Source organism: Excalfactoria chinensis, chromosome Z, assembly GCF_039878825.1.
Source record: "Excalfactoria chinensis isolate bCotChi1 chromosome Z, bCotChi1.hap2, whole genome shotgun sequence".
NCBI classification, from domain to species: domain Eukaryota; kingdom Metazoa; phylum Chordata; class Aves; order Galliformes; family Phasianidae; genus Excalfactoria; species Excalfactoria chinensis.
Window position 1 is genome coordinate 36,160,435 of NC_092857.1, and position 27,424 is coordinate 36,187,858.

A 27,424-nucleotide genomic window follows, 5' to 3' on the forward strand; every position below is an offset into this window, starting at 1 on the left:
AAATATGAGTATTAGAACAGCAGAAAAAAAATGGATTAAATACTTAAATATTTTTCTGCATTTTCAATGACTTCACATAATACCACAGTGATTTAAAGATGGTAAAACTCACCTCTACAGCAATTACAGCAATTCAGTTTACAAAGGGACGGCTAGTGCATCATCTTTTCCTTTCTGACCCTTTATTCTACCTTTGGATATCAAAAATAGCACTTCTTCAGATTAATATTCATGTAACAGTTTTGAGAAGCGGAGAAAAATCTGATGCTACATTGGGATTATTAACTTGGTAATATGATTAGATAAATAGCTACACAAATAGTCTGCTGTGCTTCACATTATCAATTTTATGAAACACTGAGTCCTGCGGGATGCAGTAACTGTTTCCATTCAATAAAAGTCAGCAGGTATGCAAAGACACACAAGGCAACCTTGCCACCAAAGGAGCTTTTATTCCACGTGGAAAAAAAAAAATAAAAAAATAATAAAGAGAGGAACAGCTCCATTCCTCCTATGACTATCTGTGGCTACTGAGTTTTCTTCATAGCTTAAGTACTGGACACTGGACTTCCATGTGGACAGACTACAGAATAGAAAGTAAGCAGTGCAGAAGAAGCAATATGATAACAGTAAGGCTATATATACAAAGAATGTGAGAACAAGGGGAGGGAAATAGTGCTATTTTTTTTTTCTTTTTTTAAAATACTCATTACACTCTTCTTTAAAAAAAAGAGTTTTGAGCATTAGTAGTAGATCTTCTGACAGAAACTATGAAGTTCTTACTTTTTACAAGTTGATCATTTTGTTTTTTAAAAAGAATTCGCATCTACACAAACTCAAACTAATGCAAATGTATAAGTCCGAAGCTACAGAAGCCAGCATCCAGATGATAGCAAGTATTACAATAAACAATTACATGCTGGACTAAAAGAAGAATAAAAACGTTTTCATGTATTACAGATGAATTTATCATAGCTAATAAATGGAACATAACTCCAGCGGGTAATTTGCAGTTCATTTCTTAAATCTCTATTGTAAATCTATGTGTACACAACTGAAAACATGTCACACTGAAGTGTGTCTTCATAAGTCTTTATAAGGCATGTGGAATTATCAGTTACGAAAGTTAGTAAACAGGAAGACAACGTACAAGAAAGAAAAAAAGTCACACGAACAGCAAAGGAAAAGAGAAGCGTTGCCCAAGACTCTCACAACAAATCAGATGTATTTGCATGAAACACACATACTGAAATGTTTAAATGGTATGGAACAAATATGGAAATAATACAGCCTGCGTTAGGCATCCAAACAACTTAAGGACATGCATGTCCCACAAGCAGACACTGACAAGCTGTGAAGGGTAAGTACTGGTTAACTTGAGAACTTGCAGCCTTTGAGGAACCTGAGGTCAGACTTGAAGCAATGGCAAAGTGTTCTCTGCTAACATGTTTACCTCAGTCAGTCAGCAAATAACCAGATTAAAAAATGGGAACTAAAACAAGGATATGAAAGTTCTGTTTACATTTCAACAGGAAAGAACTGTGAGAATTCTATTCTCAGTTATGTGGACAAAAAAATAAATAAATTCAGCAATGCTGCTTTACACCAAAATTTGCTAAGCTAACCTCCATTCAGAATCTGTACTTTCCTCTGCTCTAATCTTGAAATCACTCATTCATCTCTACACTGCTCTGGATTTAGAACAGTAATGATGATTAAAATAATAAGCAGGAAAAAAAAATCTTAAGTATAATGTACTTACTTAACCATTGTAGCACATTTAGAGTGAAAAACAGATGTATAAATCAAGAAGCAACAACTCCAAAGTAAAGAGAAAGAACCCCCAGGCTATTATCAGTCACCTTTGGGGTGGTAAGAAAGACTCATTAAATCATGATTCTTAAAGTATCTTAATTTCTTTACAATAATAACCCCAGAAATCTGTCATTCTTCCCCAAATCTCTACAGTCACTTACAGTTCCAGAATAAGAATGACATCTGTTTTGTTCTCATAAACATCATGCAGGGTGATCACGTTGGGGTGTCGGATCTCTTTGAGAATGCTGACTTCTCGCTCAATATCTTCCCGGCCCACGCCACGCCGGCTAGATTTTGTTCTCCGTTTCTTGATGAATTTTGCTGCAAACTGCTGACCAGTGCTTTTCTCACGGCATTTTTTCACTACTGCAAACTGCCCACTGAAACAAAGAACAGAAAGGTGCATACCTGGTTCAAGAATGTTTAGAACTGGGAGTAGTTTCTATTTGCTACTACAGGGAGAAACAGCTGTAACTCCAACTTACCAGCTCCACTGAAATGTGACTGATTTTTGTGAAAACTACAGTATTACCTGAAAAAAAGCCAAACTGGAATTCTACAGACACATGGCATGCGCACATACCCATGTTTCAGCATATGTAACTAAAAAACTACTGCCTTTGTAGACCATTAGATTTTCGACACACGTGTGCACTGGGAATTAGTGGGGGAAGTTTCTGCATTTCTCCATCTTCACTCATGCTGAGGGATTTTTTTTTCCCCAAGAGCTGAGCTACTGCCAATCTATCAATGCTCATTTTACTCTATACTCAAAAGTGTTTTTAGCTTATTTAGTTTCTAAAAAGATACTGTCTTTTCAGGATGCTGCTTTGTGGTTTATTCATTGTACTATAAAGAACTACATTTATTATATCAATACCTTAAGGACACATTTGAACATGAAACCAGGCCTGAACTCATCACGTTACAAACCAAGTAAGGTGCTGATGGCACATAAAAAACACTGCAGCTAGGTGTACACAGCAAGTCAGAACAGAAAACTCTAAGAATCAAACGCAAGAACAGGATTTCTGATACTATTAAATTTTCCTCTTGTTTTCTCAAGCTCTAGCAATTCTGTTGTTATTGTATTTTGTTTTGTTTTGTTTTTTTTTTCATTGTACAAAAAACTACTGAATATCAATGAGAAAGTTTTCAGAAGTTTTTCAATTTCTAAATTTCTAAAGATAAGCCAGTAAGTCCCTTGAAGTAGATTTATTGCAAATATTAAACCAAAGACAAGCTTAGCAGGCTTGGATATCTGCACAGAGGTGTAACATATAGGCATGCACAACTCCCATCAGTACCTGAAAGATGAGCTAACTTGTACTGGTAGTTGATTAATTACAAATGACAGAGATCTGCAAAATGATGCATCACCTGCTGAAGGGGCATCACTTAAGTGATGCCACGTGGGAATTTTTCATAAATGAACACAATCCATTACACCATTTACATCACAGAATCTGCTCAGGCAAGATGCACTGATGAAATAAGTAAACAATTAAGCAGCATATGACAGACTGAAAATAGCCAATAACTGATAAAAGCAGTATTACACGATAACTAGCTAACTTCCATGGTAGGTGGCTTGGACTAGATGATCTTTAAGTCCCCTTCCAACACAAATCATCCAACAGTTCCAAAAATCAACATAAGAGAAAAATCACACAAATGATTTATAAACCTGAAGGTCTGGATCAGCTGGAGAGTATTTCACATTGCTGGGTTTCCACTATCACCACACATAAACCTGAGTGACAAAGTGTCTTGAGCTGGGACACGCCATTGGGCCACACTGAGTGGCTTCCTTGCAGAAGACAGGGCAGAGACACCAACCTTCACCTTCTAGAAAGGCTCTGCAGTAGCTAGCACTTACAGGGGAGTCCTTGAACTCTGCCACGGAAAGACAGAGAAGTAAACACTGAGAGAAACATTCAGTCTAAGTTTCAAGGTTTGGTTTTACATCAATCACACTATCAACATGTTCAACATTTTATGAAGTCAATTAATTTGTAAGAAATTTTCCCTTGAGAAAAAAGTATTTAAGGCAAGGATTTTTAAAAAATTCTGCTGCGTATTTCATTATTCCCCTGCATATATCTGTTCTAAAGATAGAACTGTACTGCTCACAGCTCAAAGCTGTCAAAGGCCAGATTTGCCTAACAGGGTCCAACAAATGTTCGAATCACAGAATCTCAGAATCATAGGGGTTGGAAGGGACCTCTAGAGATCATCGAGTCCAACCCCCCTGCCAAAGCAGGCTCCCTTCACCACGCCACACAGGTAGGCTGTCCAGGCAGGTCTCGAATATCTCCAAAGAAGGAGACTCCACAACCCCCCTGGGCAGCCTGTTCCAGTGCTCCGTCACCCTCACTGTAAAGAAGTTCTTGTGCACATTCATGTGGAACCTCCTATGCTCCAGTTTCTGGCTTTTCCCCCCTTGTCCTGTCTCTACACACTGCTGAAAACAGTCTGGCCTCACCATTTTGCCCCCCACACCTCAGATATTTATAGACGTGGATCAAGTCCTCTCTCAGTCTTCTTTTCTCCAGGCTAAACAGAGCCAGTTCACTTAGCGTTTCTTCATAGGGGAGATGCTCCAGGCCCTTCACCATCTCTGTGGCCCTCCACTGGACTCTAAGAGATCCCTATCTTTTTTTGTACTGGGGAGCCCAGAACTGGACACAGTTCTCCAGATGAGGTCTTAAAAGGGCAGAGTAGATGGGGGAGGATCACCTCCCTTGACCTGCTGGCTGTGCTCTTTTCAATGCACCCCAGAATGCCATTGGTCTTTTTGGCCAAGAGGGCATACTGCTGGCTCATGGCCAACCTGTTGTAAACCAGGACACCCAGGACCCTCTCTGCAGAGCTCCTCTCCAGCAGGTCATCCCCCAAACCATACTGGCACATGCAATCATTCCTCCCTAGGAATTACTGTTCATTGCTCACTTGCTTTTGTTAAACCTCATCCGGTTTCTTACCGCCCAGCTCTCCAGCCTGTGCAGGTCTTGCTGAATGGCAGCACAGCCTTCAGGTGTGTCAGCTAATCCTCCCAACTTCATATCATCAGCAAACTTGCTGAGGGTGGCCACTATCCCCTTGTCAAGGTCACTGATGAAGATGTTGAACAAGACCAAACCCAGCACCGACCCCTGGGGAACACCGCTAGTTACAGGTCTCCAACCAGACTCTGCACGGTCAATGATGACCCTCTGTGCTCTGCCAGTCAGCCAGTTCTCAACCCACCTCACTGTCCACTCATCTACCCCACACTTCTTCAGCTTTGTTATAAGGATGTCATGGGAGACAGTATGAAATGCCTTGCTGAAATCAGGGCAGAACTATATCCACCATCCTCCCCCCATCCACCCAGTCAGTGACAACATCATAGAAGACTACCATGTTGGCCGAGCATGACTTTCCCCTGGTGAACCCATGCTGACTACTCCTGATAACCTCCTTTTCTTCCAGTTGTCTGGAGATGGCATCCAGCACAAGATGTTCCATCACCTTTCCAGGGGCATTTTGTCCCCTTCCCCTTCGTAACTAGTTTAAAGACCTTTCAATAAGTTCTGCCAATTCCTGTTAGGATCCTCTTTACCCTATGGAGACAGGCTACTCCTATCTGCAGCCATCATGCCAGGTGCCAAGTAAATTGTCCCGTGGTCAAAAAAAGCCAAAATTCCTGTGTTTGCAGCAAGTCCTAAGCCATTTATTTATGAGGTGGGTTTTTTGGATTCTTTCAGTATCCTTCCCTGCCACTGAAGGTATAGAAGAAAAAAACACCTGCACACCTGCTCCTCCAACTATCTGCCCCAGTCCCCTGAAGTCTTCCTTTACAGTCCTCAGGCTTTTCTCAGCAACTTCATCACTGCCAGCTTGATCTATCAATAAAGGGTAATTATCAGAAGGGCGAATCAGTCCAGGAAGTCTCCTAGAAATGCCTCTGACCCGTGACTCTGACCAGCACACCTCCCTGTGTGTAGGGTCAGGCCGACATACAGGGCCATACTCAGCAGGGAGTTGCCTATGACAACCACCCTTCTGTCCTTTTGGGTGGAGGCAGTCTTGAGGAATGGGATCGACTGCTCCACCTGAGGCAACCTCATGGGTAGACCTCCCTCCACACCCCCACTCACCACTCAAACCTATTTTCCAGGGCCTCAAACCTATTTTGAGAGGCACCTGGGGAGCCAAGGATGGTTGGGATGGGGGATGCCCACTTCACCAAGCTGGTATCCGTTTCCACTCCTCCTTCTCTCTCAAACTGCCTTGCCCTGCTCAGCAACAACAGGGCAGGGTGTTCACCACTCTGTGGTGAATATCACTTTGCCCTTCTGGGAGAAAGTTACAGTGTTTTTGCCACTGCCCCACACCCGCCAGTTCTTCATTAGTATAACTAGTTGTAGAAGAGGACAGGGGGCTCACTGCAGCAGGAACACAGTCTGCCTGCCCATTGCAGTGGACAGACCTGTTCTTTGGGCTGTGCCAGCTGTGTCCTCCTTCTGATTAGGTATAAGATGGAAGACATACGTTATTAGCCTGCACTTAGCTATTGAGAGTCATCTGAGATGATCTTGGAAACTCCTACAGGACCAGGAGACAAGGCACAGGACCTCCAGAAGATCTGTGATGTCCTAGAACAGCAGCAGAGGGTTAGAAAAGACACTCTAGGGTACCTCAGTCCTCTATATTTGGTTCAGTTCAACCCCACAACAGCTCTCCAATCAACACAGATTTTGGATTTGGTCTCCAGGATCTGCACAGTTTTACACTACAGGGCAGCAATTCAGGGCAGTGTACGCACTTAATAATTTGCCCTGCTGTGGTGAAGTGCTCATGCAGTGCCCTAGGCTGTTGTTTATAGAAAGGAAAAGCTGTAATTCTCTCACTCTCTCACACAATATGTACACCTCCACAGATACAGAGGCATTTAGTATTATTGAAAAAGCAATTCACATTTCAGAGAGTTCAAAGCTCCAGAGCAATTGCAAAGTTAGGTAGCAGATACAGGCATTTCTACAACTCAATCCAGCTCAAAGGTCAGAAGGAAGTAAAAAGTTCTTCTTCGTATTTTGGTAAACTGGCTTTCTGCCTGTAAGTCTAAACTGCACAATAGAAGAAGCAAAATATTTCTGCTTATGATTTACCCACAGGGTTGAATGCTATACAGATATCTGGGGAGCTGATCATGGGATAAAAATGCTGCACACCACATGATGTGTATACACAACATTAAACGATTCCGTAAAGAAAGACTGCCAGCAGCAACCAGTAAGGGTAAGTAATTTTTAGCTTAATACCAACGTGCACAGAATTCCTGTTACACTTCCCACTCTTTTTTTTTTTTTCCTCTCCTGGGCTCTACTACATACTAAGAAGTTATATCCATAAAGCAAAACAGAAAATCAGACAAATTCTGGGAACTGTGTCCTTGTCATAATAGTTCACCCTCTGATGGAGGGCTTATTAAAAACATCCTCAATCCTCATCTCTCCATACCATGGGGAGGAAAATACTGGGGCTAGACAAAAGCGTTCTCTGCCCAGTAGCAAAAAATGGCTTTTTTTTCCATGTTTGAAAAGAATGTCAATCTTTGCAGAAGTGAGACAGCCCACAACCTAATTTTAAGCTATTACCATTTTTCCCCCACAGATTTGCAGTTGTGAGTGCACTCAAACAGCACATAAATAATGATCTTGCAGCTAAGTGATTCGCAGCTCCAAGAAGCTTACAATTTACTCTGTGTGTGCACACGTAACACCTATTCTCTTTCAACAGCACATACCCACTGCAAAAAGGAAAAAAAATAAAAAATAAAAAATCCACATTATTCTCAAAACAATAGTCATTAGTCAGAGTAAGGAAATATATAAGACCTTTTCAGTCATAGAAATATTAAGGTTAACCACTTTCTTATCAACACTCTCCTCAGAAGTTTTACAACAGTTACTGCTTTATTATATTAATAAAAAAGTAAAAATCAGAATCACTACTAATGTCAGGTTTAAGAAAGGCCAGGGCTAAAATGTAACACTGAAATATGCAGATACACAATACATTTTGGTATCCAAGAAGATTTAATAAAATTGAAAAATTAACTGGGATTTAGAGTTATGTACATAGGTTGCCTCTGAAGTATTAACTTCTAGTTATTTCCATGGAAGCTACTACAGATAATAAAGAACACAATAACACTACTTCAAAGTTAACTCTCAGCTACAAAACACTACTTTTCAGCATAGTCACCACCATTAGCAACACATTTTTACCGGAGATGAGCAAGCCTGCACGCCACACCTGTAACAATTCACATGGCTGTCCAGAACAAGGGGACATTGCTACCACTGTTTAGTCTACATGAACGTTCAGCAAGCATCAATGAATGTCCACAGGTGTCATTTTTTCCACATGGAGGTACTCAGTGACACCCCTTTGCTTCATACACATATCCACTTTGTCAGAGTGCCCTTCTGTTGCCATCTGTCACACAGAAACAACACTGAACAGAATACTGGCGGGCAGGTTCAACCACTACTGCCATGCCACAAACATTCACCTCTGATACCATGGACCAGTACAATAAAACAGGAGGAACTATTTTTGGAGAAGTTCTTCTTGCTGAAAAAGCTTATGCTGCTAGTGTTTAAAGAATTTTGATACCTGAGTTTCTGATATTTTAGTCCATGACATAATTTTCCTTTTAATTTCTTCACAGAAGATAGTAATGCATTTTGGACTTCTTTCTAAATAGAAAACATTCCACACATGATTTCATGATTTTAAACAGGCAGCAGTTATAGATCTGTAAGCTAAAGAAAGATGATTTCTTCGTGGTGTCAGTAGATCTTCAGTATCTCCATTCCACAAAGACACATAGTGTCTATGATGCCTTTAAGGTTAAGAGTTCTTTGATCTGATGTTGGCAATGAGTCAACTATCATATTACAGTGTGAGACTGAAGCACTGAAACAAAGGAGACCAGCTAAGGCAAGTAGATCTTCTCTCTTCTGAGCCATGTAGCACTTTCAATCTTTTTTTCCCCTCAAGCTGTAACTGTTTCAAGGATACTATATCACAGTATAACAAAGTGTTACAAGATAGCAGATATATTGCTTAAAATCAAATGACTTCGTAGATTGCTCTCATCTACAGTTTATTGGAACGTGGGGTTCCAGGAATCTTTGCCACTGCTCAAGAGTACAAGAAAGTTATCAACTAACACGTATCTAGATTAAGTGCCAGTTATTCAACAACCTTCTTATTGCTATTCAGCACATAACACCACAATTAGTTGTTTGTTATTAAATGCTGTACTCGCAGATCACTTTTAATCTGCAATCAAAGGGGCTATTTCACTCCAGAGTTCTCTAAGCTCTGCTGTTTTACAGCTCCCTCTAAACTTCTGCTTTAAAAGCAAAGGAGAGGTGTAAATCAAAGGGTATTTACTGGACTTTAGCCTGTAGAACTGCAGCAACAGAGCTGGTTTAAGTCAGCCCTATATAGGCTAACATATTACACATTCTCCTACTGATCTTTTATTTCAGAACCAGTATTTATTCATTTAGCTTCTTCAAGGACAGAAAAAAAAAACACTTGAGTTTTTGAGTTTCTCTTGTTTTTGCAGGTTTGATTTGAAGTGGCCAGGTCACAAAAACCACTGTTAAGTACAGGAGAGAATTACATTAAAGAAACATAAGCCCTCATTTAAAAAAAAAAAAAAAAAAAAAAAAAAAAAGTGTCTGACATTTTTTTTTTCCTCATGGCAAAAGCAGGTTCAACAGTGAAGATGACAGCCTGACATGAGAACAAATACATCTGCTAATAACAGTAATTTGTTTCATGATTTTGTAATTCTTACTCAACCAGTAGCTAATTGCTAGCCTGAATCCACTCTTTTCAGAATACTTGGCATGAAGCTTCCACATCCAGTGAATTTTCTGACTTGCTTTGGAACAAGTACTTATCCTACTGGCCTATTAATCATGACATTTCTCCGTTGTTTTTATATTACAAAGACAACATGTGCTGCCCTTCATAAAACATATAGATAAATGCAAAAATTATGGAAAGAAATGACAAAATCCTCAATAAAGCATGCACACCACACTCTTTATTGATCCTGGATTAGTGAAATCACAGAATAACCACTAGTATGAATTATGAAATTAAGACAGAGATGTTTTAGAATCTACCCTCCTAACACTGAGGAAGCTCAGTGTTATGAAGTGCCTTCCCTTTCAGAGGGCTGATCATAGTGATTAGGGGTGGCAGTCTCATAGAATCATAAAATCACCAAGGTTGGAAAAGATCATCCAGTCCAACTGTTCACCTATTACTACTAGCTCCCATTAAACCATGTCCCTCAACACAACATCCAGAGTCTTTCCTTAAACACCCCCAGGGTCGGTGACTCTACCACCTCCCTGGGCAGTCCATTCCAGTGCCACACCACCGTTTCTGAGAAGCAATACTTCCTAATGTCCAGCTTGAATCTCCCCTACTGTAGCTTGAAACCATTCCCTCTGGTCCTATCACTAATGACGCAAGAGAAGAGGCCGACCCCCAGCTCACTACAACCTCCCTTCAGGAAGTTATAGAGAGCAATGAGGTCTCCCCATGCCTCCTCTTCTCCAGGCTGAACAATCCCAGCTCTTGCAGCCTCTCCTCATACGGCCTGTGCTCCAGACCCCTCACCAGTTTTGTTGCGCTCATTTGAACACGTTGCAGGGCCTCAGTGTCTTTCTTGCAGTGAGGGGCCCAAAACTGGACACAGAACTCAAGGTGCGGCCTCACCAGTGCTGAGTACAGGGGAATGATCACCTCTCTGCTCCTGCTGGCAACACTTTTTCTGATGCAAGCCAGGATGCCATTGGCCTTCTTGGCCACCCGGGCACACTGTCGGCTCATGTTCAGCCGAGCATCAAGCAATGCCCTCAGGTCCATTTCCTCCACACAGTCTTCCAGCCACTGCGCCCCAAACCTGTAGCGTCGCCCAGGGTTGTTGTAGCCAAAGTGTAGGACCCAGCATTTGGTCTTGTTGAACCTCATTTCATTGGCTTCAGCCCAGCTCTCCAGCCTGTCCAGATCCCTCTGTAGGGCCTCGCTACTCACAGGCAGATCCATACTCCCAGCCAATTTGGTGTCATCTGTGAACTTACTGAGGGTGCACTCAGTGCCCTCATCCAGGTCATTAACAAAGATACTGAAGAGGACAGGCCCCAGCACCTGGGGAACCCCTGGGGAACACCACTCATGGCCAGTCACCAGCTGGATTTAACTCCATTCACCACCACTCTCTGAGCCCAGCCCTCCAGCCAGCTCCTTACCCAGTCAAGATTGTACTCATCCAAGCTATGGGCTGCCAGCTTCTGCAGGAGAATATTGCACTCCCAACCAGCCCCAGCCTCAGGACTAGGTTTACCAGATTAACTGCTTTTGTAATCATAAAAATTCTTGCAACAAGAACCTTCCAAAGGAGGTGAAAATTAAGCAAGAAGGTAGAAAGCCCCAGGGAACAGTTTCTAAAATCTATTGTCACAGATGTGCAAGTATCATCATAGTATCATAGTATCATAGTATCGTGCGAGTTGGAAGGGACCTTAGAGATCATCGAGTCCAACTCCCGGGTTTCGAGCCCTCTGTGTAGCGAAGTGGCACTTCTACCCCTGCGCCACAGGGGGGATTCGAACCCGGGCCCTCCAGTGCCGCAGGCAGCAGCTTAAACCACTGCGCCACTGGGGGCACACAACACAACAAGTGTAGGGGAATTACTCATGCACCTTTCTGAGATGGACTGCATTAATGGAAGCAGAGAACGTGAATAAAGAAGGGACATTACACTGATACAACAGTGTATCAGTAACAAGATATCTTGGTGCATTTCTAATATTTAGTGCATTTTATTAAAAAAAAAAATAAATCAAAAACTTGGTATTCATTACACAGCTCTGACAATGGGATGTATTAAGACAGAGATATTACTGCTTTTACTATTTGACTCTTCTCCTTTAAAAATTGTTCTTGCCCAATGGAAAGACACTCAATGCTATCAGATCACAAGTCAATCAGCTACTTGCTTCCCCCCAAGAACAGCCTCTAGCAGACTACAAACACCCTCACACTTCCCTCTCATTTCTGAACTCTCCTCAAAGTGGAAAAGCAAACATCTTCCCCCCAGTTTTGATGATGTTCTGTTCCTGGAAAGCTAACACACTACTTGTGCTGAAGTAGTAATCCACAAATCCAAAAAACACAACTGGCAATCTGTCTCAGAGCACTGCAGCAGGGAAGGCCAGTTGAGCAGGTAATTGGTTTTTAACCCCTCATCTTCAATCCTAAGAACTGAAGATAATCTGAACAACTGAGAAGTCTCCTCTGAAGGGATCAGTGGATCTGCTCATGTTGCTTCAGTGAAAGAACACTGTAGCAGCATTAAGCAGGTACCTCAGACAAAGCAAGTGTCTTGGTAGTATATACCTTTCATTAGAAACTGCTTCCTCCTCTTGCAGGTACTTAAGTAAAACCACTTCAGCACTTAAGTAAAGATGTAAAAAATCATCTTCACAGGACTTAAATCAAGAGATGTTGCACATTATGTTTTTCATGTGATAACTGCATTTCTGTGGATTTTCACTGCTGTGACTGAAATAATTACCTGCCCGTATCTCCTTCTGTCATTTGAGACTTTTTGTGATGTGGAAACACTTGTTCAATTTTGAGAATTCTGCCAAATAGTTTTGCAATACGCTGTCCCCTGTGGAAGAAGTATCTGTACTGAGAAGACACAGGCTTTAAAAATATTATATTGTAGACCTGTGAAAAAAGAGAGTTTACCGCTTTGTTACAGATTGAAATGAAAGCAGTTACATAATGCAAACCTAGCAGAATGACCTGGGACACTGCCTCCTAAACCAGAGAGATTTATTCCATATTTTCAACTTCCAACTATCTGCCAAGATTCTTCATGTTTTATAACCCATGCAGACTTCATATGCCTCCAGTTTGTTTCTTTTTCTTTTTTTCTTTCTTTTTCTTTTTTAAAGAGAACTTTTAAAAAGCATATTTTTGTAACTGTCTTTTCTCTAATGGCTTAATATTCTCCGAAGCTTCTATTGAAAGAAACTGCATGGAAAATGATAGGACACTAAGGGGAGAATGCACAGTTGAGCAAGGGAACTCATCCCTCACTTTCTCTTGATAACAACAGCCACCTCCGCATCTTCCTCAGCTCCATCCATCAGTCAGCACAACCACTCATGTGTGGTCATGGTAGAGGACATCTGAGTTTTGCCTGCTAAATGGGTTAATTCTCACCAAACTCTCAGGAAGGTATCAGCACCTAAGTGAGATTTTTTCAAAGGAAAAAGACTGTTCCTCTAGAAAAAGGGTTACAGATGCATAGGTTCTTCTCCATCTTCTAAAACTTGCGAATAATGTTTATGTTTTCAGCTCTGCTACAATGCCAAATTGGAATCCAACTGGATCCCTCCCCATCACCACTTCTTTTCGGTCTTGCACAACAGGGCAAACATTAAGAGCTAACTGAAAGCTTGTCTTGCATGTGTGCCAGTGACCCTTATGTACTAAGTGTTAGACTTACCCAACTGAAGAGATAAGCAACATTAACAAGGGCAACAACATAATCAACATTAACAGGGGCAACAACATAATCAACATTAACAGGGCAAGGTAAGTCACTGGCTCAAGGGAGCACTCCTGGATACAGCAAAGTGGTGGTGACAATCTGCATTCACCATGCTCAAAGACAGCTATGCCCACTGCCAGCATTACGCCTCAAGGCACAATCTTCACTCATCTTGATGGATGAAGAAACTGAGATACATGTGCACGGACACATGGAGGGCAGTGCAGAGGGGAAAAAGAGCACGATTCCCCTGCATTATCTTAAAATCACATTTTTAATTTTGCAGCCACACAGGGAATTAATGCAGGACAGGCTAATTTGCTCATACTGCACTTGCTTAAGCTCTGAAAGGTGGATGTGCTTATACAGTGCTCAAAATGTTTGTGTTCCTTCCCTTGCTCTGCAAAGTTTAACTCACTGGTAGGGAAATAGAAAACATCAATAGCAATTAGTCTCCCAAATACCAGAGCTTTGAACAGAGATGGCAAACAAAGCAAAGAAGAAAGCACTGCAGGATATCTGTATCTGAAGGATGCTGAATAAATGATTAAGCCTCTTTTTTAAAAAAAAAAAAAAAAGAAAAAAACTTTCTATGAAAAACAAAAAAAAATCGAAACAGCTCTGGCTCAACAGTCTTCAGTGAAAGTAACAAGATTACACTTTAAGTACTTACAGACACAAACCTATCTCTGACAGCACAATTGTCCACTGTGCATCTCTGGCTGAGAAAAGTATTTTTACAGACTGCTCTGAGCCTAAGCCAGCAATTCTCTTAAGTATTTGGCTACCTCCTAATATGAAAGAGCAGCACCCAATCACCACAAGCATATTCCTGCTGCACACATAAACTTGTTCTGAAAAAGGGTGCAATGATCACAGCACAAAGACAGAAGTAAATTCAGGAGACACGTGGAAAAGAAGCACATCAGAGAAGAGCCAGAAGAAGAGCTGAACATTCTATAGCATTTCTTAGCACCAAGCTGAAGAGAAAATAATGCTCAAATGCTACATGAATGCACAAGGAGAATGAGGTTACTGAAACCTGGTGGTTCACACAGCCCTTTCCAGCTACAAAATACAGATAAGCACAAACAAGGATCTAAATAAATTTGATCATAAAAACAGGGAAGTACAAAGAAAGGCAGGAGAATAACTTTATGTGATCTTGTTGTGCTAACTTTTCTGACACTTAAAGAGTTTAATTTACATTGTAACTTTTACTCATCAGTAAAACAGAAGCTGATAAGCTTTTCTTAGAAATATTCTAGAAAACAGCAAAGCTAACAAAAAAAAAAAAAAAAAAAAAAGAGCAAGAAATAAGGAAAGGGAATTGCAATCATTGTTATAGTGAAATAAATATTCTGACATGATCTATTCCTAACTTTCAAGTCCCTTGTCAGACACATAGATGTGTTTATGTACTTATTAACTCAAGAAAAATCTCTTAGTTCTCCTGGATTTCTGACTTTGAACGTCTTTTAGCATCAAATTACTGAGTTTTGGAAGAAGCCTGCTCACAATACAGTAACATGTATGTATGTGACAATGAAAGTTTGATTATTTTCCAACAGCAACACAGATACTTCAGTTAAAGTGATTACACCAAAACAAATGTTTCCTTCATATAACATGCTAAGCAAAATAAATAAATAAATAAATAAATAAAATCGAAGTAACAAGCACACTTTCAAAATAATCTGTGTTATTACTCTATGAATACTTCCAGACAAAGAAAAAATACCTTGCCAGATATAATTTAGTATATAAAAGTCACCTGTAAATTTTCTGCCTAGATCAATGGAACCCTCTGCAGTACTACCTATTCAAATTCAAACTGAACAGTGTAACTGTAAGCTATTGGTGATATCAATGGAGAGAGAAGTAGCCTAGCAGTATCTATGACAGATGGCAGTTCAGATGAAACAACCATAAATTGATGTTTCAGATGCTGTAAAAAGCAGGCAGACTAGACTTCAAGTGTACACGTTTTAAATTTAAAATTGTACTTTTAAAATTATACATTTTAAGCATATCCATTGGCTAATCTACCTAACAGAAATTTGTAATTTACCCTGAAATTAGATTGCACTGGAGTCCGTTATTGTTTTCCACCTTTCTACAGTTTTGTTAGGCTGATATCAGACTTTTCTAGATGTTTACAATGCTTAAAGAAAAGTGATTTTTCAGTCTTCTAATTGTCTACTTAGAAACCTGAAGAGCCTCTAGTCCTAAGGAAGGACATAACAACATAAAAGCATGAAAGAGCACTTCAGTATCCATGACAGAGCAGAAGACAGATATAATATTTCTTACTGTTTCCTATACTTCACTTATGCCCTTCGTTCTACCTGACTAGTGTATGAAAAATTCTAGATGAATAATTACAAGAGCTTGGACTAAAATAGAGAGAAAGAAATGGAAAGAAGGGCACTTATTTTTGATCCATGTACACGTATGCAAAAGCAGTCAGTTTTAAGAGTTATGCTACTAAATGCCTTCGCGATACCAGATTATCATAGAATTACAGAACTTCATGGGCCTCATAAAAAATACAAACAATAAAATGTGTGTCTGGTATTGCCAGGATTCACTACAGAAGTGCTATGTAAGCACAACTTCTGGTAAGACCACATCTCACCCAACAGAGCACTCCAGAATAACAGCTGCTGTTAAGCAGAAGTTAATTCATCAGATGGGTCTGACTGGAGGTGTATCAGAATTGTTTGAACTGAGGGGAACCTTTAAAGGTCACCTAGCCCAACTCATCAGCAGTGAACAGGGGCCTTACTGAGGTCCAGCTAGATGACATCAGTGGGTACTCCCTCATCTACTGATGCAGTTACATTGCCTCAGAAAGCCCCTAGGCTTCTCAGGCAGGACCTGTCCTTAGTGAAGCCTTGCTGGTTTTATCACACCACCTCTCACTCTTCCATGTGCCTCAGCATAGTGTCCAAGAGGATCTGTTCTTTGATCTTCCTCAGCACAGAGGTAAGACTGACAGGTCAGCAGGACCCCAGGTCATGCTGCCTACTCTTCTTAAAGTGGGTGTGACATTCCTTTTTTTTCCTGTCACCAAGGACTTCACCTGATTGTCATGAAGACAAAAGCTAAATTTGGAGTATTTCCAATATATTTTTCACATATATTTCACCCATATGTTGAAAGTAAAAACAATGCACCTTCCTTGGGCCCAACAACACCACTTAAAAAGGAAGAAACTGATCTGCTTAGGATATTCTCCTTCTATTCACAGAACAATGATACCATTTTGCCAACACAGCTAATGAAAAACAAGTTAAAACCTGTTTAGGCATGCATGCACACACCTGTGCATACAATTACAGCACCAAAAGCACTGATTAACTAGTACAGGCCATCAGACAGAGAGGGAGAAGTTAATTCTAAGTATCAGCAGCTTGACAGTAAAATTCAATTGTAGATGTTGCTGACTTCTGAAAATAAGGAGTTTAACATAAAGATATAGTCTTGTGATGACTAGGCTTAATTCTGTGGAGTGGAACAGAGGACAAATTAAACACAAATTTGAAAAAAAAACAACAAAAAAACAACCTTCCCTCCCTCCCTGTGTTCCTCCAGCACATGTAAACATTTTCACTTACTCTTTATGCAGAAGTAAATGTGCCAGAATCTCAGTAAAATACAACAAAAGCATTGTAGAAACAATGACAGTTTATCCTACTACACTGTGGAGCGAATATCTAGATATTTTGAATCCTCCCTCTAGGTAGAAACTGGGTTACTGACCTTGGAAGGGTTTTAACTAGAAATGCAGAATATCTAGGGGCGGGGGTAGGGAAAGTAAAAAAACCTGTAATATTTGCTTCCTGTTGATGCACTTAGCTTAAAGGCTGATGCACAGACCATGCCAAGTGCAGTTGCTACTAAATTAAAGCATAGTCCTCTCTTTCATCTGAGAACCCCAGCATTTTCTCCCTTTATGCAAGGTGTTGTTTCCAATCAGAGCTCTAAACTGAACAGTGCAGCGCACAGAACATGCTTTGAATAACACCAGACCTCCCTGTGAAGTTGCAAATTCTCCTGCTCAAAGCGATTCCTGAGCGCTGGCACGTCACTTCATATTGGGGAGTGTGGAGGGAATCACGAAACTCAAAGCTGTAGATACCCTACTGTGCAGTTCAATGTGAAAGCAGCTATGGAAAAACATGAAAGAATAGCAGCATGTGTACTGCTTGGAACAGAGGCTATTTACATCTTCTTTATGCAGACCATCTCCTTGACATATAATTAGATGTTACTGAACTACACTTTATTAAAGAAATATTTACATATTTTATTAACTTCTCATATAGCAGAGAATAGGCAAATATAAACTGTTCAAGAACATTACCCAAAATACAGGCAGATATTAAATTATAAGTACATCTTAAATCAGAAATAAAAATAGCAAATTTTAAAATTACATGAAGAATACCACATCTGAGTACTTTCTCTGCACTGAACACAAATTCGATTACTGAAAGATAACACTTGTCTTCATTCAAAAAACAAGTAGTAGAGGAATTACAGTACAGAAAGGAAAGCTCAGACAAACCAAATACTGCGTACATACAAGATTCTTACTTCAGTAAATATTTTATTTATACAGTATATCACTGTAAGCCACAGTCAAGGGCATTTCATCACAGCTTGAAAATATTAAATATTGAAATTTACACAGGACTTTAAATAAGTTAGCACTCAAACTCAAATTGGCAGATTTGACAGCTCATTAGCTAAGCCCTTCGGAAGTCACTGCTTAGAAAAAAATGTTTTGAAAGATGCATCTTAAAACTTCTGCACAGCTCCTAGCCAGTTTCTGAGTTTAAGCTTAAAGTCCTGCTTTTCATATGATCTAATACCTACTCTTAAATTCAGCTGAATATCTTGACAAAATTCCTTTAAGTCTATTTCCCTCAATTTAGGTAACTGCAAAAATGAACTTAATTTCTGCTTTTTTCCAGACAGACTTAAGATTGACCAAATGGTGGGTGCAGTACATACAAAACACCACCTGCTGGTCTTTCGCTTTTGTTGAAACAAAGAACAAGTGGCACAGGTTCAAAGGCTTTCTGTTCATCTCCAGTATTCAACAACTTCACCTTCTGCCCAGTCCCACTGCTGTGCTCCTGTAACACAACTTGAAAGGCCTTCTCTTCACTCTTCTGACAGCTGTCAGCCTGCTGTATTTCTTTTCCTCACTAAGTTCTCTTAACTCAATACTTCTGTAATCTCTACCCTCCCCTCCAGCCTCAAGGTCCACCCCTCTTATTCCTGTCTGGATCTAGGCAGACACTATAGCTATAGTGTCCAAAACATGGAAATGTGACAAGCTCCTCCTCAGTCTTTCTGGCCCTCACTCCTCTCCTCCTCCCTGTGCTCCCTGGCACACCCACTACCAGCAGGATGTCCAGGTACTAACATCCCCTCCCCAGTCATAGCTAAAGTCATGAACTGGAACTGTGCACCTTGTAGGGGAGAGATCTTTTCCACAACTCTTTTCTTGCTGTGCACACAATGTTGTGTCCTCAGCACTGCTTGGTTACCTTCCAAAACTCGCCTAACTTGCCTTCTTAATAAAACTGCATGGCACATCAAAGAAACATACTTCAAGAAATACCAGGCAAAGCCAAACAATTCTGCCTTATTTCTGGATTAAACCGAGTGCTGTCACCAGAGTTTCTCATTTCCCTTTGTTTAAGTACAGAACTGCACCCCAAATGTAGTCTTTGCACTTACCCAGGACCTTGAACTTGTTACACAGGGAAAAACTTGTGTATATGTTACACAGAGAAAAACAATGAGACTGGACCTATTACTTTCTCAAATGTAACCTACTGAACAGATTCAGTTTAGTGCATGCAAGTTAAAACACGGTTTTAAACAAATAATTTACTGTAACCTAAATAAAAGAATTGAAAGTAAATTGTAGATAAAGGACTTAAAAGGTTCTACATACCTCATTTAAAAAATAAATTCTTACTTTCTGAAGTTATTTCCTCTCTTATTTGATAGCTGAATAACACTTGTAACAAGTGTCTTAAAAGACAAATGAAAAACATCCATGGGCAACATCTAAATGTAACATACCAGCTAGGTAGCAGATGGCACATCATGTGGTTACCCATCAATCTGCAGCACTGGCAAAAACATTAATCTAAATATCCCTGTTGCTGCTGATTAAACAGCAGGATAGTATCTGCCTTTTTTTTCCCCTCCCTTGCCATGTTCTCCCCACATCCCAATCTCACATACACAAAAAATGTTGTTTATTAGGCAATGGTATTTCAGTAGGAAATTCTTGGATGTTTACCCACCCAACCACTTGGTCAGGCCCAAGGCCAGACCATTTTTAAGCGCAACCCCATTTAAAGCACAACCATCTGAAACTCCTACACTTGCCAAGATGCTTTCACTTCTGGGAATTCTGCTACATACAAAGTTTCACATCTTTTCTAATTCCAACAGTCTATTCTTCCAAGACTCTAAACATAATTTCTCCTTCCATTTCTTTCCCACCCCCACTATAAGAATCTGGATCAACAGTCTCCCAGTAACAGAACTAAATGGGACAGCTTAACCTAAAACAGCACATTCATCTTCCTTGGGCTTACTCCCTAGAAGCCCTAACTTACTGCAACTATATCATTTTGTAAAAGTCTTTGCAAAGACAGAAAGGGCTGAGACATTCACACTTTCTCCAATTTAAATGCATGGAACAGATTCGATCACTAGGATACCAAAGGCAGGATAACTGATAACCTTTAAAAACAAACAAACAAACAAACAAAAAAGCAACACAGAACACCGTAATGCAACTCTCTAACCTCACTCCTTCCAGGAAGAACAGACTACAAACTAACAATTCAGTTTATATATTTTTATGTTCAAACATGCAGTGATGAAACATGCTGAACTAAAGATCACTGCTTCATGTAACTTCAACAGTGGTTTTGTTTAGCACTCAGATTATTTTAGAATATAAGAACAACAGTCACAGTATGCTTGCAAAAGCAACAGATTAAAAAAATAAACACTTGTGCCAAAACTAGCCCTTTCATTTAGAACACTGTTCTTATCCTCTGGTAGGATCTGGCAGGAAAGTATTGTTGTGAAGAACTAAAGAGACAGCAAATTTGGAGTACAACTACTGAATAATTACACAGGCCTAGGTTAAATATACATTTTTCTTGTGTGAGTGCTCCTTGTAGGACAAGGATGAGAATTAGAATTCCAGCTGTAATTAGATAAAAGGGGAGAATGCCATTTCTTCACAGGGCTGACTGTTTAGCTCTTCCATAATAATAAAATAATAATAATAAAAATTAAAAAAGGATAAATAACAGTACATCACTGAAAACTGAAAAAGCTTCAGTGTGATTAAGAAGAGAGATAGGTGCATCATCACTTTATTCATCCACTGGCTCAATTTAGTTGACTGAAATAAAATAACAACCCTCCCACCATCCTTAGGGGCTCAATCCATTTGTGTTCCAGGCTTCTGATGGTATCCACATCCTCTGCAAAACCATCTTGTTTTTCTTGTATGGTTTTTAACACACATGCTTTTTGCCTATAAGTGCTTGCTTTAACCTGTGATCAAAAAGCCAGCAACATCCATTTAGATAATAAAAGAATGTTAAAAGCTTCAATTCTCAGCATTAGTGCTGCTATCCAGAAAATTACATTTTTTCTTCACTTGCAGGCACTCCAGTTAATCTTATTTTGAGGCTTAAGCCATCTATACTGAAGTTATCATATTCTAATTTCATACTGCAGATAAACCAAATCATCATTAAAAACAAATATCTTCGCAAATGCTTTAAACCAGTATTTTACTTACTGTACATAAGTAGAGAAATTACCATACCTCAAGAAAGGTAAGTAAAGACACGGTAACCCAGATTCAAGGTGATGTGAAAGAAAAGGACCTCCATAAACACTACCAATCTAAAACATCCAGAACTCACCTGAATCTCTTAAGTCTGAACTGGAACTCAGACTTTTATACTTCCAGTATTAATCTAGAGTACTTAAGGGTAAAGTTCCATGGTGATAAACTGTTGCTTGCTTTCCAGAAAACTAGTGTAAGCTGTATTGAGATGAAAAGATGATTGTGCTACATAGCTCTTAATGAAACTTCAGCAAGCCAGAGGCAGTCGCTTGCTTACGCACAGCAGGACTGGGGCTACACTGCAAGGCAGCATGTGCACTGACAGCCGGCTGTCTGGAGCCACAGCTGTCTCACAATATTTCCATTGGTAATGAATGCATCCTCTGAACCTCAGCTCCACTCCATCTGTGTTTCCGCAAGAACACACAGTGCACAGAAACTACCTTCAGACAGCTTTGACCTAGCAACACTGATAGTATTACAAAGCAATCCAAAATCCACATGCATACTTTGATGACATTTTTGAATATTTTTTTAATAACAGTATATGTAAATATATGAAGGAAAAATTGGGGATCAGTGTGCAACATACAGATACTTTCATTAATTCATGCACATTTTATGTTCAATGATTAACAGCGAGAACAAACAGAAGTCAAAAAACTCTCAAATTCACATCAACTTTGCTAAAAAGAATTGTTTCCTAAAATTCAGATTCTGTGCCAAAAAAGAAAGTGTTTTTTCTAAGTTTGGTTTTGAGTATTAGGATGCCAGGAGATCTGTCATTCAAAACGGTTGCATATTTATGATCAATAACACTGCAGAGCAGAAGTTTCACTTTCTACAGTAATTCAGCCAGCCTACAAAGGACTCACACACATCAGCCCCAGCTTTCATCAATGCAGCTTTTTCTACTCAGATTAAGAGTTAAACCTCGGAACAAAAAGGTAGTCATAGAGACATCAGCATAACAACTATTTCAAGCTGCAAGCAGGATCCTTTCCTCCCTCCATTGCAAGGAATGAGCAAAAGAGTGCATAAACTACAGAATTCATTTCAGAAACATTTGTCTTCATCACAGGGTATGTTCGCAGATTTTTCCACTGTAGAATTATTATTCATAACAGTCTTGTTTCACTCCATCCTCCCTACCCCCCTCAACTTCCAACATGCAAGTTGCTCCAAAAGTAACGTCTTCTAGTTATTCCCATGGAAACTCTATCAGATACAAGGAGCATAATGACATTATTTGATAAAGCAAGTTCTCAACTACAAAACACTATTCTTCAATAGTTACCACCATTAGCTATGCATTTTTGCCAGCGATGAACAAGAACCTGCATGCCACGCTCATAAAAACCTGCATCAGTGGAGGTGACTCACTGTGTCACAGATTCAAGGACGACACAGCTGTTAGGAAAATGTTGCCCAAACAGTCCAGCTATCACTGTGCTCACATCCATTGTTTGATCTCCGTAAATGTTCAGCAAGTATCAATGAATGTCAGTGGGTGCCACCTTTCCACATGGAGGAATTCAATGACACACTTTTGCTTTGTACACACTTTCATGTAAGACACTATTCTGTCAGAATGTCCCCCTGAAGCCATCTGTCTCAGGGCAACAATGCGTAATGTAATACTGATGGAAAGGTTAAACCTTTACTGCGACATCACCAACATCTGCCTCTGATGTTAAGGGCTACCACAGTAACATAGGAGGTGTTACTTCCATAGCAGCCCATATATTGTAGACATGCTATATTATAGCTGACAGAGAACAAGTGGGTTGACTTAGGCCACTAGGTTAAGGGAGAATGTGTGTTTCATCACAGCTCCAAATTAAACCAATAGTTTTTTGAATTCACAAATGATTCTGTAATCTGAGCTTTATCGGAAATATTTTTTCCAGCAAGTTGGCATTCTCTAGTTATACTTCGTAAACACTGCATCCCTATAGAGAGCATCTGAAACCACTTCTGCTGCAAACAGATGAGTGCAGGCAAGCTGGGGATTCAGGCCTCTTCCCCATTGCCACCATCACCTTCCTTCTACTTAGAATGAGTATTTCAGATGAGAACAACAACAACAAAAAAAGCAGAAGCAGCTCACCCATAGCTAACTCCTCAGCATTTTCAGTAAACTTTCTCTGTTCACCAGTTCCCCCCCCTCATGAGAGATACTACTCTGCCTTCTTTCCTGTCATGGAGTCTCAAAAAACTTTAAGATGTCACTTGCTAAATGCATTTACTCTTTCAGTCATTAGTCTTAGAGATTAATTTTTCAGATATTTCTGAAAGTTAGGGAGTACTCCTCTTGACACGCTGCAAGGGTACAAGGGGCATCTGGTTAATTTTAACTATTCATAGAAGCACTATTCTGAAGTTTTGGCAAGATGTTTCTGTAAATGATAGTAACAATTAAATAGCTGAACACAAACGACAGTCTTCTTTATCAAAAATATATTTGTTCGAGCTTCTACTTATTTTAACATGCAGAAGTATATCACAAACAACCCCAAATTATTTCACTTTGGAAAACATAGCTAGCTTTAATATTTGATTTTCTACATAAAGATTTCTCATGTAAATACCATAAATATTAAACAGTGCTGCCTGCTTAAAAATAATATGATATTCCCATACAGAATACAAAAGGGAGCGGACAGAACTGACTCAAGCTCTCATACTGCAAGCAAAGTTGCAACTAATTATCCTTACATTTTTGTTACAAAAGCAGTTTACCAAGACACTTCTTTTTAGCTTCAAGAATACAAATTCATTTATGCATTTCCTTCCCTTTCCTAACATAAAGAATCATTCCGTTATGAGTTATGTGAAACCCAGCCTGAAGCAAGTCTCCTCTTAAGGTCTGCTACAGTGTCCTTCATAGAAGCAATAAACTCAAAGAAACACTGTTACATGAAACTACCACATGCTTCTCAGCATGAACCACTTGTAGAAAAGCAGTAGCAAGTACCCTGCCTTTCCTAAGGCCAGCCACAGCTTTTCAGTTCCAGCACAAATGGTCTCAAGGAGACCAACGCAATGACCTCTCACCTTAGTGTCATGCTTCCTTTTTCACTTTAAAGTGTCAGATTAAGAAAAGTCATTGTGACTGGAGGTTTCTCCCTGATCACTTCAAATGGACGAGAAAATGCCAGTGGGGAAATACAAGAAAGCAGAGATCAGTATGTTAGTGCATTTGTTACGTTTCACACTACAAAAGAGCTGGACTAAAAATAATTTGTAATTGCCCTATTTAATTTTGAGAAACAGATCCTTTACGGACTTAGGACTGCCAGAGAACACGCCGTGTCAGGGGCGGGGTCTGGACAGAAGCAGGCCCTCATTCTGCCTCACACAAGGGTCCTGCATCCCATCAGACCATGCAGCCACTGCCACTCCTCATGACATAAGTACTCAGGAGTAGCTTTGTGCATAGTGATGCCTGCTCTGCATTGCCTCCAGAAGCCCAGGAACAAGTGCACACTGCATGGCTAATGAGAGCCCCTGTCCAGCCTGTACCACAACCTATATGGGCTCATCTCACAGCAGACCTTTTGCCTGTGTCTGTCACCCAAGACAGTGGTATTCAACATGAGAGCAGAGGACAGCACCGGACGTATTTCACAAAATGTGGGTATGCTCACATATATAGTACAGGGATAAAAAATAAACTTGACCTGCCCCAAAGGAAAGCCTACATTTCCAGAAGCATCTCTTGTTCCTCCTCTGATCCACATACTTTGCCCTGGGCATGAACCTCCACCACAGTCCACACAACCACTACAAAGAATAGATGAGGAAGCAGCTGAGGTCCCTGGGTCTGCACATCCCAGAGCACAGCAGGCTGAAGGGAGGCCTCAAGGTGGCTGCATTCCTACCAAGAGTGGAGGGGCAGCACTCAGCTCTGCTCTCTGTGACAGCAACAGGGCCTGAGGGAACAGCATGGAGCGGTGACAGGGGAAGGGCAGCTGGGCTTTAGGGACAGGTTAGGGCCCCAGGCTGCCAGTGTTCAAGAAGCCTTTGGGCAATGCTTTCAGATACAGGGTTTGGATTTTGGGTGGCTCCTTTGTGGAGCCGGAGGTTGGATTCAATAATATTCTTGGGATATTCTATGACTGACTGCTTTCTGCTCCCACTCACAGAGCAGAGGCAGCTCACGTAATCTGCTGCTCTGCCAAGAACATCAGTCCTTGCTCTTCTATTGTCTGGGGACTTGACTGGATGATTACAGCAACTGACCTGGAACATAAGGGACTAGCACAACTTTAGAACAGCAAGTATTTGCACATGAACAACCTTCTGGATATGTAGCTTCTCACTTCATGAATACAGTTTTGTTATGGAAACCTGTATGATGCACCCAGTGTTATCAGCCAGGAGCAACCGTATGCATTACAGCCTACAGCAGTGACAAGATGAAATAACAGAAGTTGCTTATGGTCTTGGCAGACTTGGCAGAAAACATGGTGGCAGGCAAGTTTAACTCTGCAGAGTGGCAGCCATGTGTCAGGGTTCCCTTTCCCTCCCAGAACCGAGTATTTCTCTCATACAATAAGAACTGCTACAGCCTCATATCTTCAGCATGGCTGAAGGGTGGCTGCTTGCTGAAAGGAACAGAAGATCTGTAACAGAATTAAAAGAAGTAGAAAAATATGAGTTCATCAAATGAAGACATCTCTTAAAGTGACACCAGCAAAATTCCCCTCACAACTAATGAGTTTGCAAAACTGCTACTCCAAGTGAAACCTTCAGACTGCCTATCTGGCAGAAACATAGCTGAAGTGATAGCTTGTTGGTGATGACAGAGGAAAGAACAGAGATCAGCTGCCATAATGCATAACAGCTCCTGCAGATTTGGCAGTAAAAAAAAAAAAAAAAAAAAAAAAAAAACAGCTTGAAAATATGATGCAGACATCTGTGAAATAGAATACAAAACCCCCCAGTACCTTCAAGTTTAAAATCATACAGTCACAGCTTCAAGTCAGAAAAGTTTCTGAGTTACTTTTCATTACACTGGCAACAGTAATTACCAAAATAAAGACATCAGCAATCCTAAGCTGTTTGGGAGCACTTGTTAGGCTTGAACTCACTGTCATTCTCAAGACACTCACTACACAGTTTAAGATATTTGCTGCTTGTTTCCGAAAGCTTTCTCAAGAAAAAGAAATGGAAAAAGAACCTCCATCAAAAAAGAGAAGTCCATCTCAAACTCTACTGTAAAGAACATTTTGAGTAAACAAGTTGAAACTGGTAGGTGTGTGGGTTCAGACTTCCACCAAACAGTGAACTAGCACTGCTTTAAGCAATCAGACATAACTGCACTAGGGGCAGAGAAATAAACAGATCTCCACAGCACATACAAACTCCTTCCAGAAAAGTTCTTTAAAGACCTTGCCCAGCAGTGACACAAAGCAAGCCCCATCACACAAGGCAACAGAGAGAAGCAGGCAAAATATCATATAAGGATTTATACAAATATATTTCTAAACTTAGGCCTAGGATGACATAAAACCAGGTGCAGGAACAAATAATTTAATTGGCAGCTTATATTCAAGCTGCAAGGGAAAAAAAAAAAAAAAAAAAAAAAGTTACTCTGCAACTGTAAACAAGCTTGCACAAAACCATTTCAGAGATTGATAGAAGGTGGTTTTATTGGAGACAGGAAAATGGCTGCAAGATGAAACTAAATGACAGAATGGCTTAAAGTGTCACCCACATGAAAGGTAATACTATCTCTGCTGAGCAGGCTGTAGATAATATGACTAACAGTACCTGAACATAAGCATTGTTTTTTTTGTAGTAGAAGTAGAGGAGGTATCAGAGTTAGTAAGCACACAGGACAATACCCACTGCCAAAGACACTATGGGAAAACCACTATCATGGAGAAACAGCACCGACACCTAGAAATAATTACACTTTTCTAGTCTTACATAATTTTTCAATCTGTGATGCTGAAACTTTTCCCCAGATGCCACACTACTAGTAAATGCAATAAACCTGTCAGAGTGAAATGAAAAACATCAGTGCTGAAACTCAT

At 40.2% G+C, this 27,424-nt stretch overlaps 1 protein-coding gene across 3 annotated transcripts in view; it reads right to left on the bottom strand.

Moving 5' to 3' along the window:
• Positions 1-27,424, bottom strand: part of DAPK1 (death associated protein kinase 1) — an 86,971-nt gene that overhangs the window by 41,908 nt on the left and 17,639 nt on the right. For all 3 annotated transcript variants that reach the window (XM_072359907.1, XM_072359909.1, XM_072359908.1), the window contains one exon: positions 1,977-2,198. In XM_072359907.1, the coding sequence (XP_072216008.1) occupies positions 1,977-2,198 (222 nt within the window). The remainder of the gene's footprint in view (positions 1-1,976; positions 2,199-27,424) is intronic.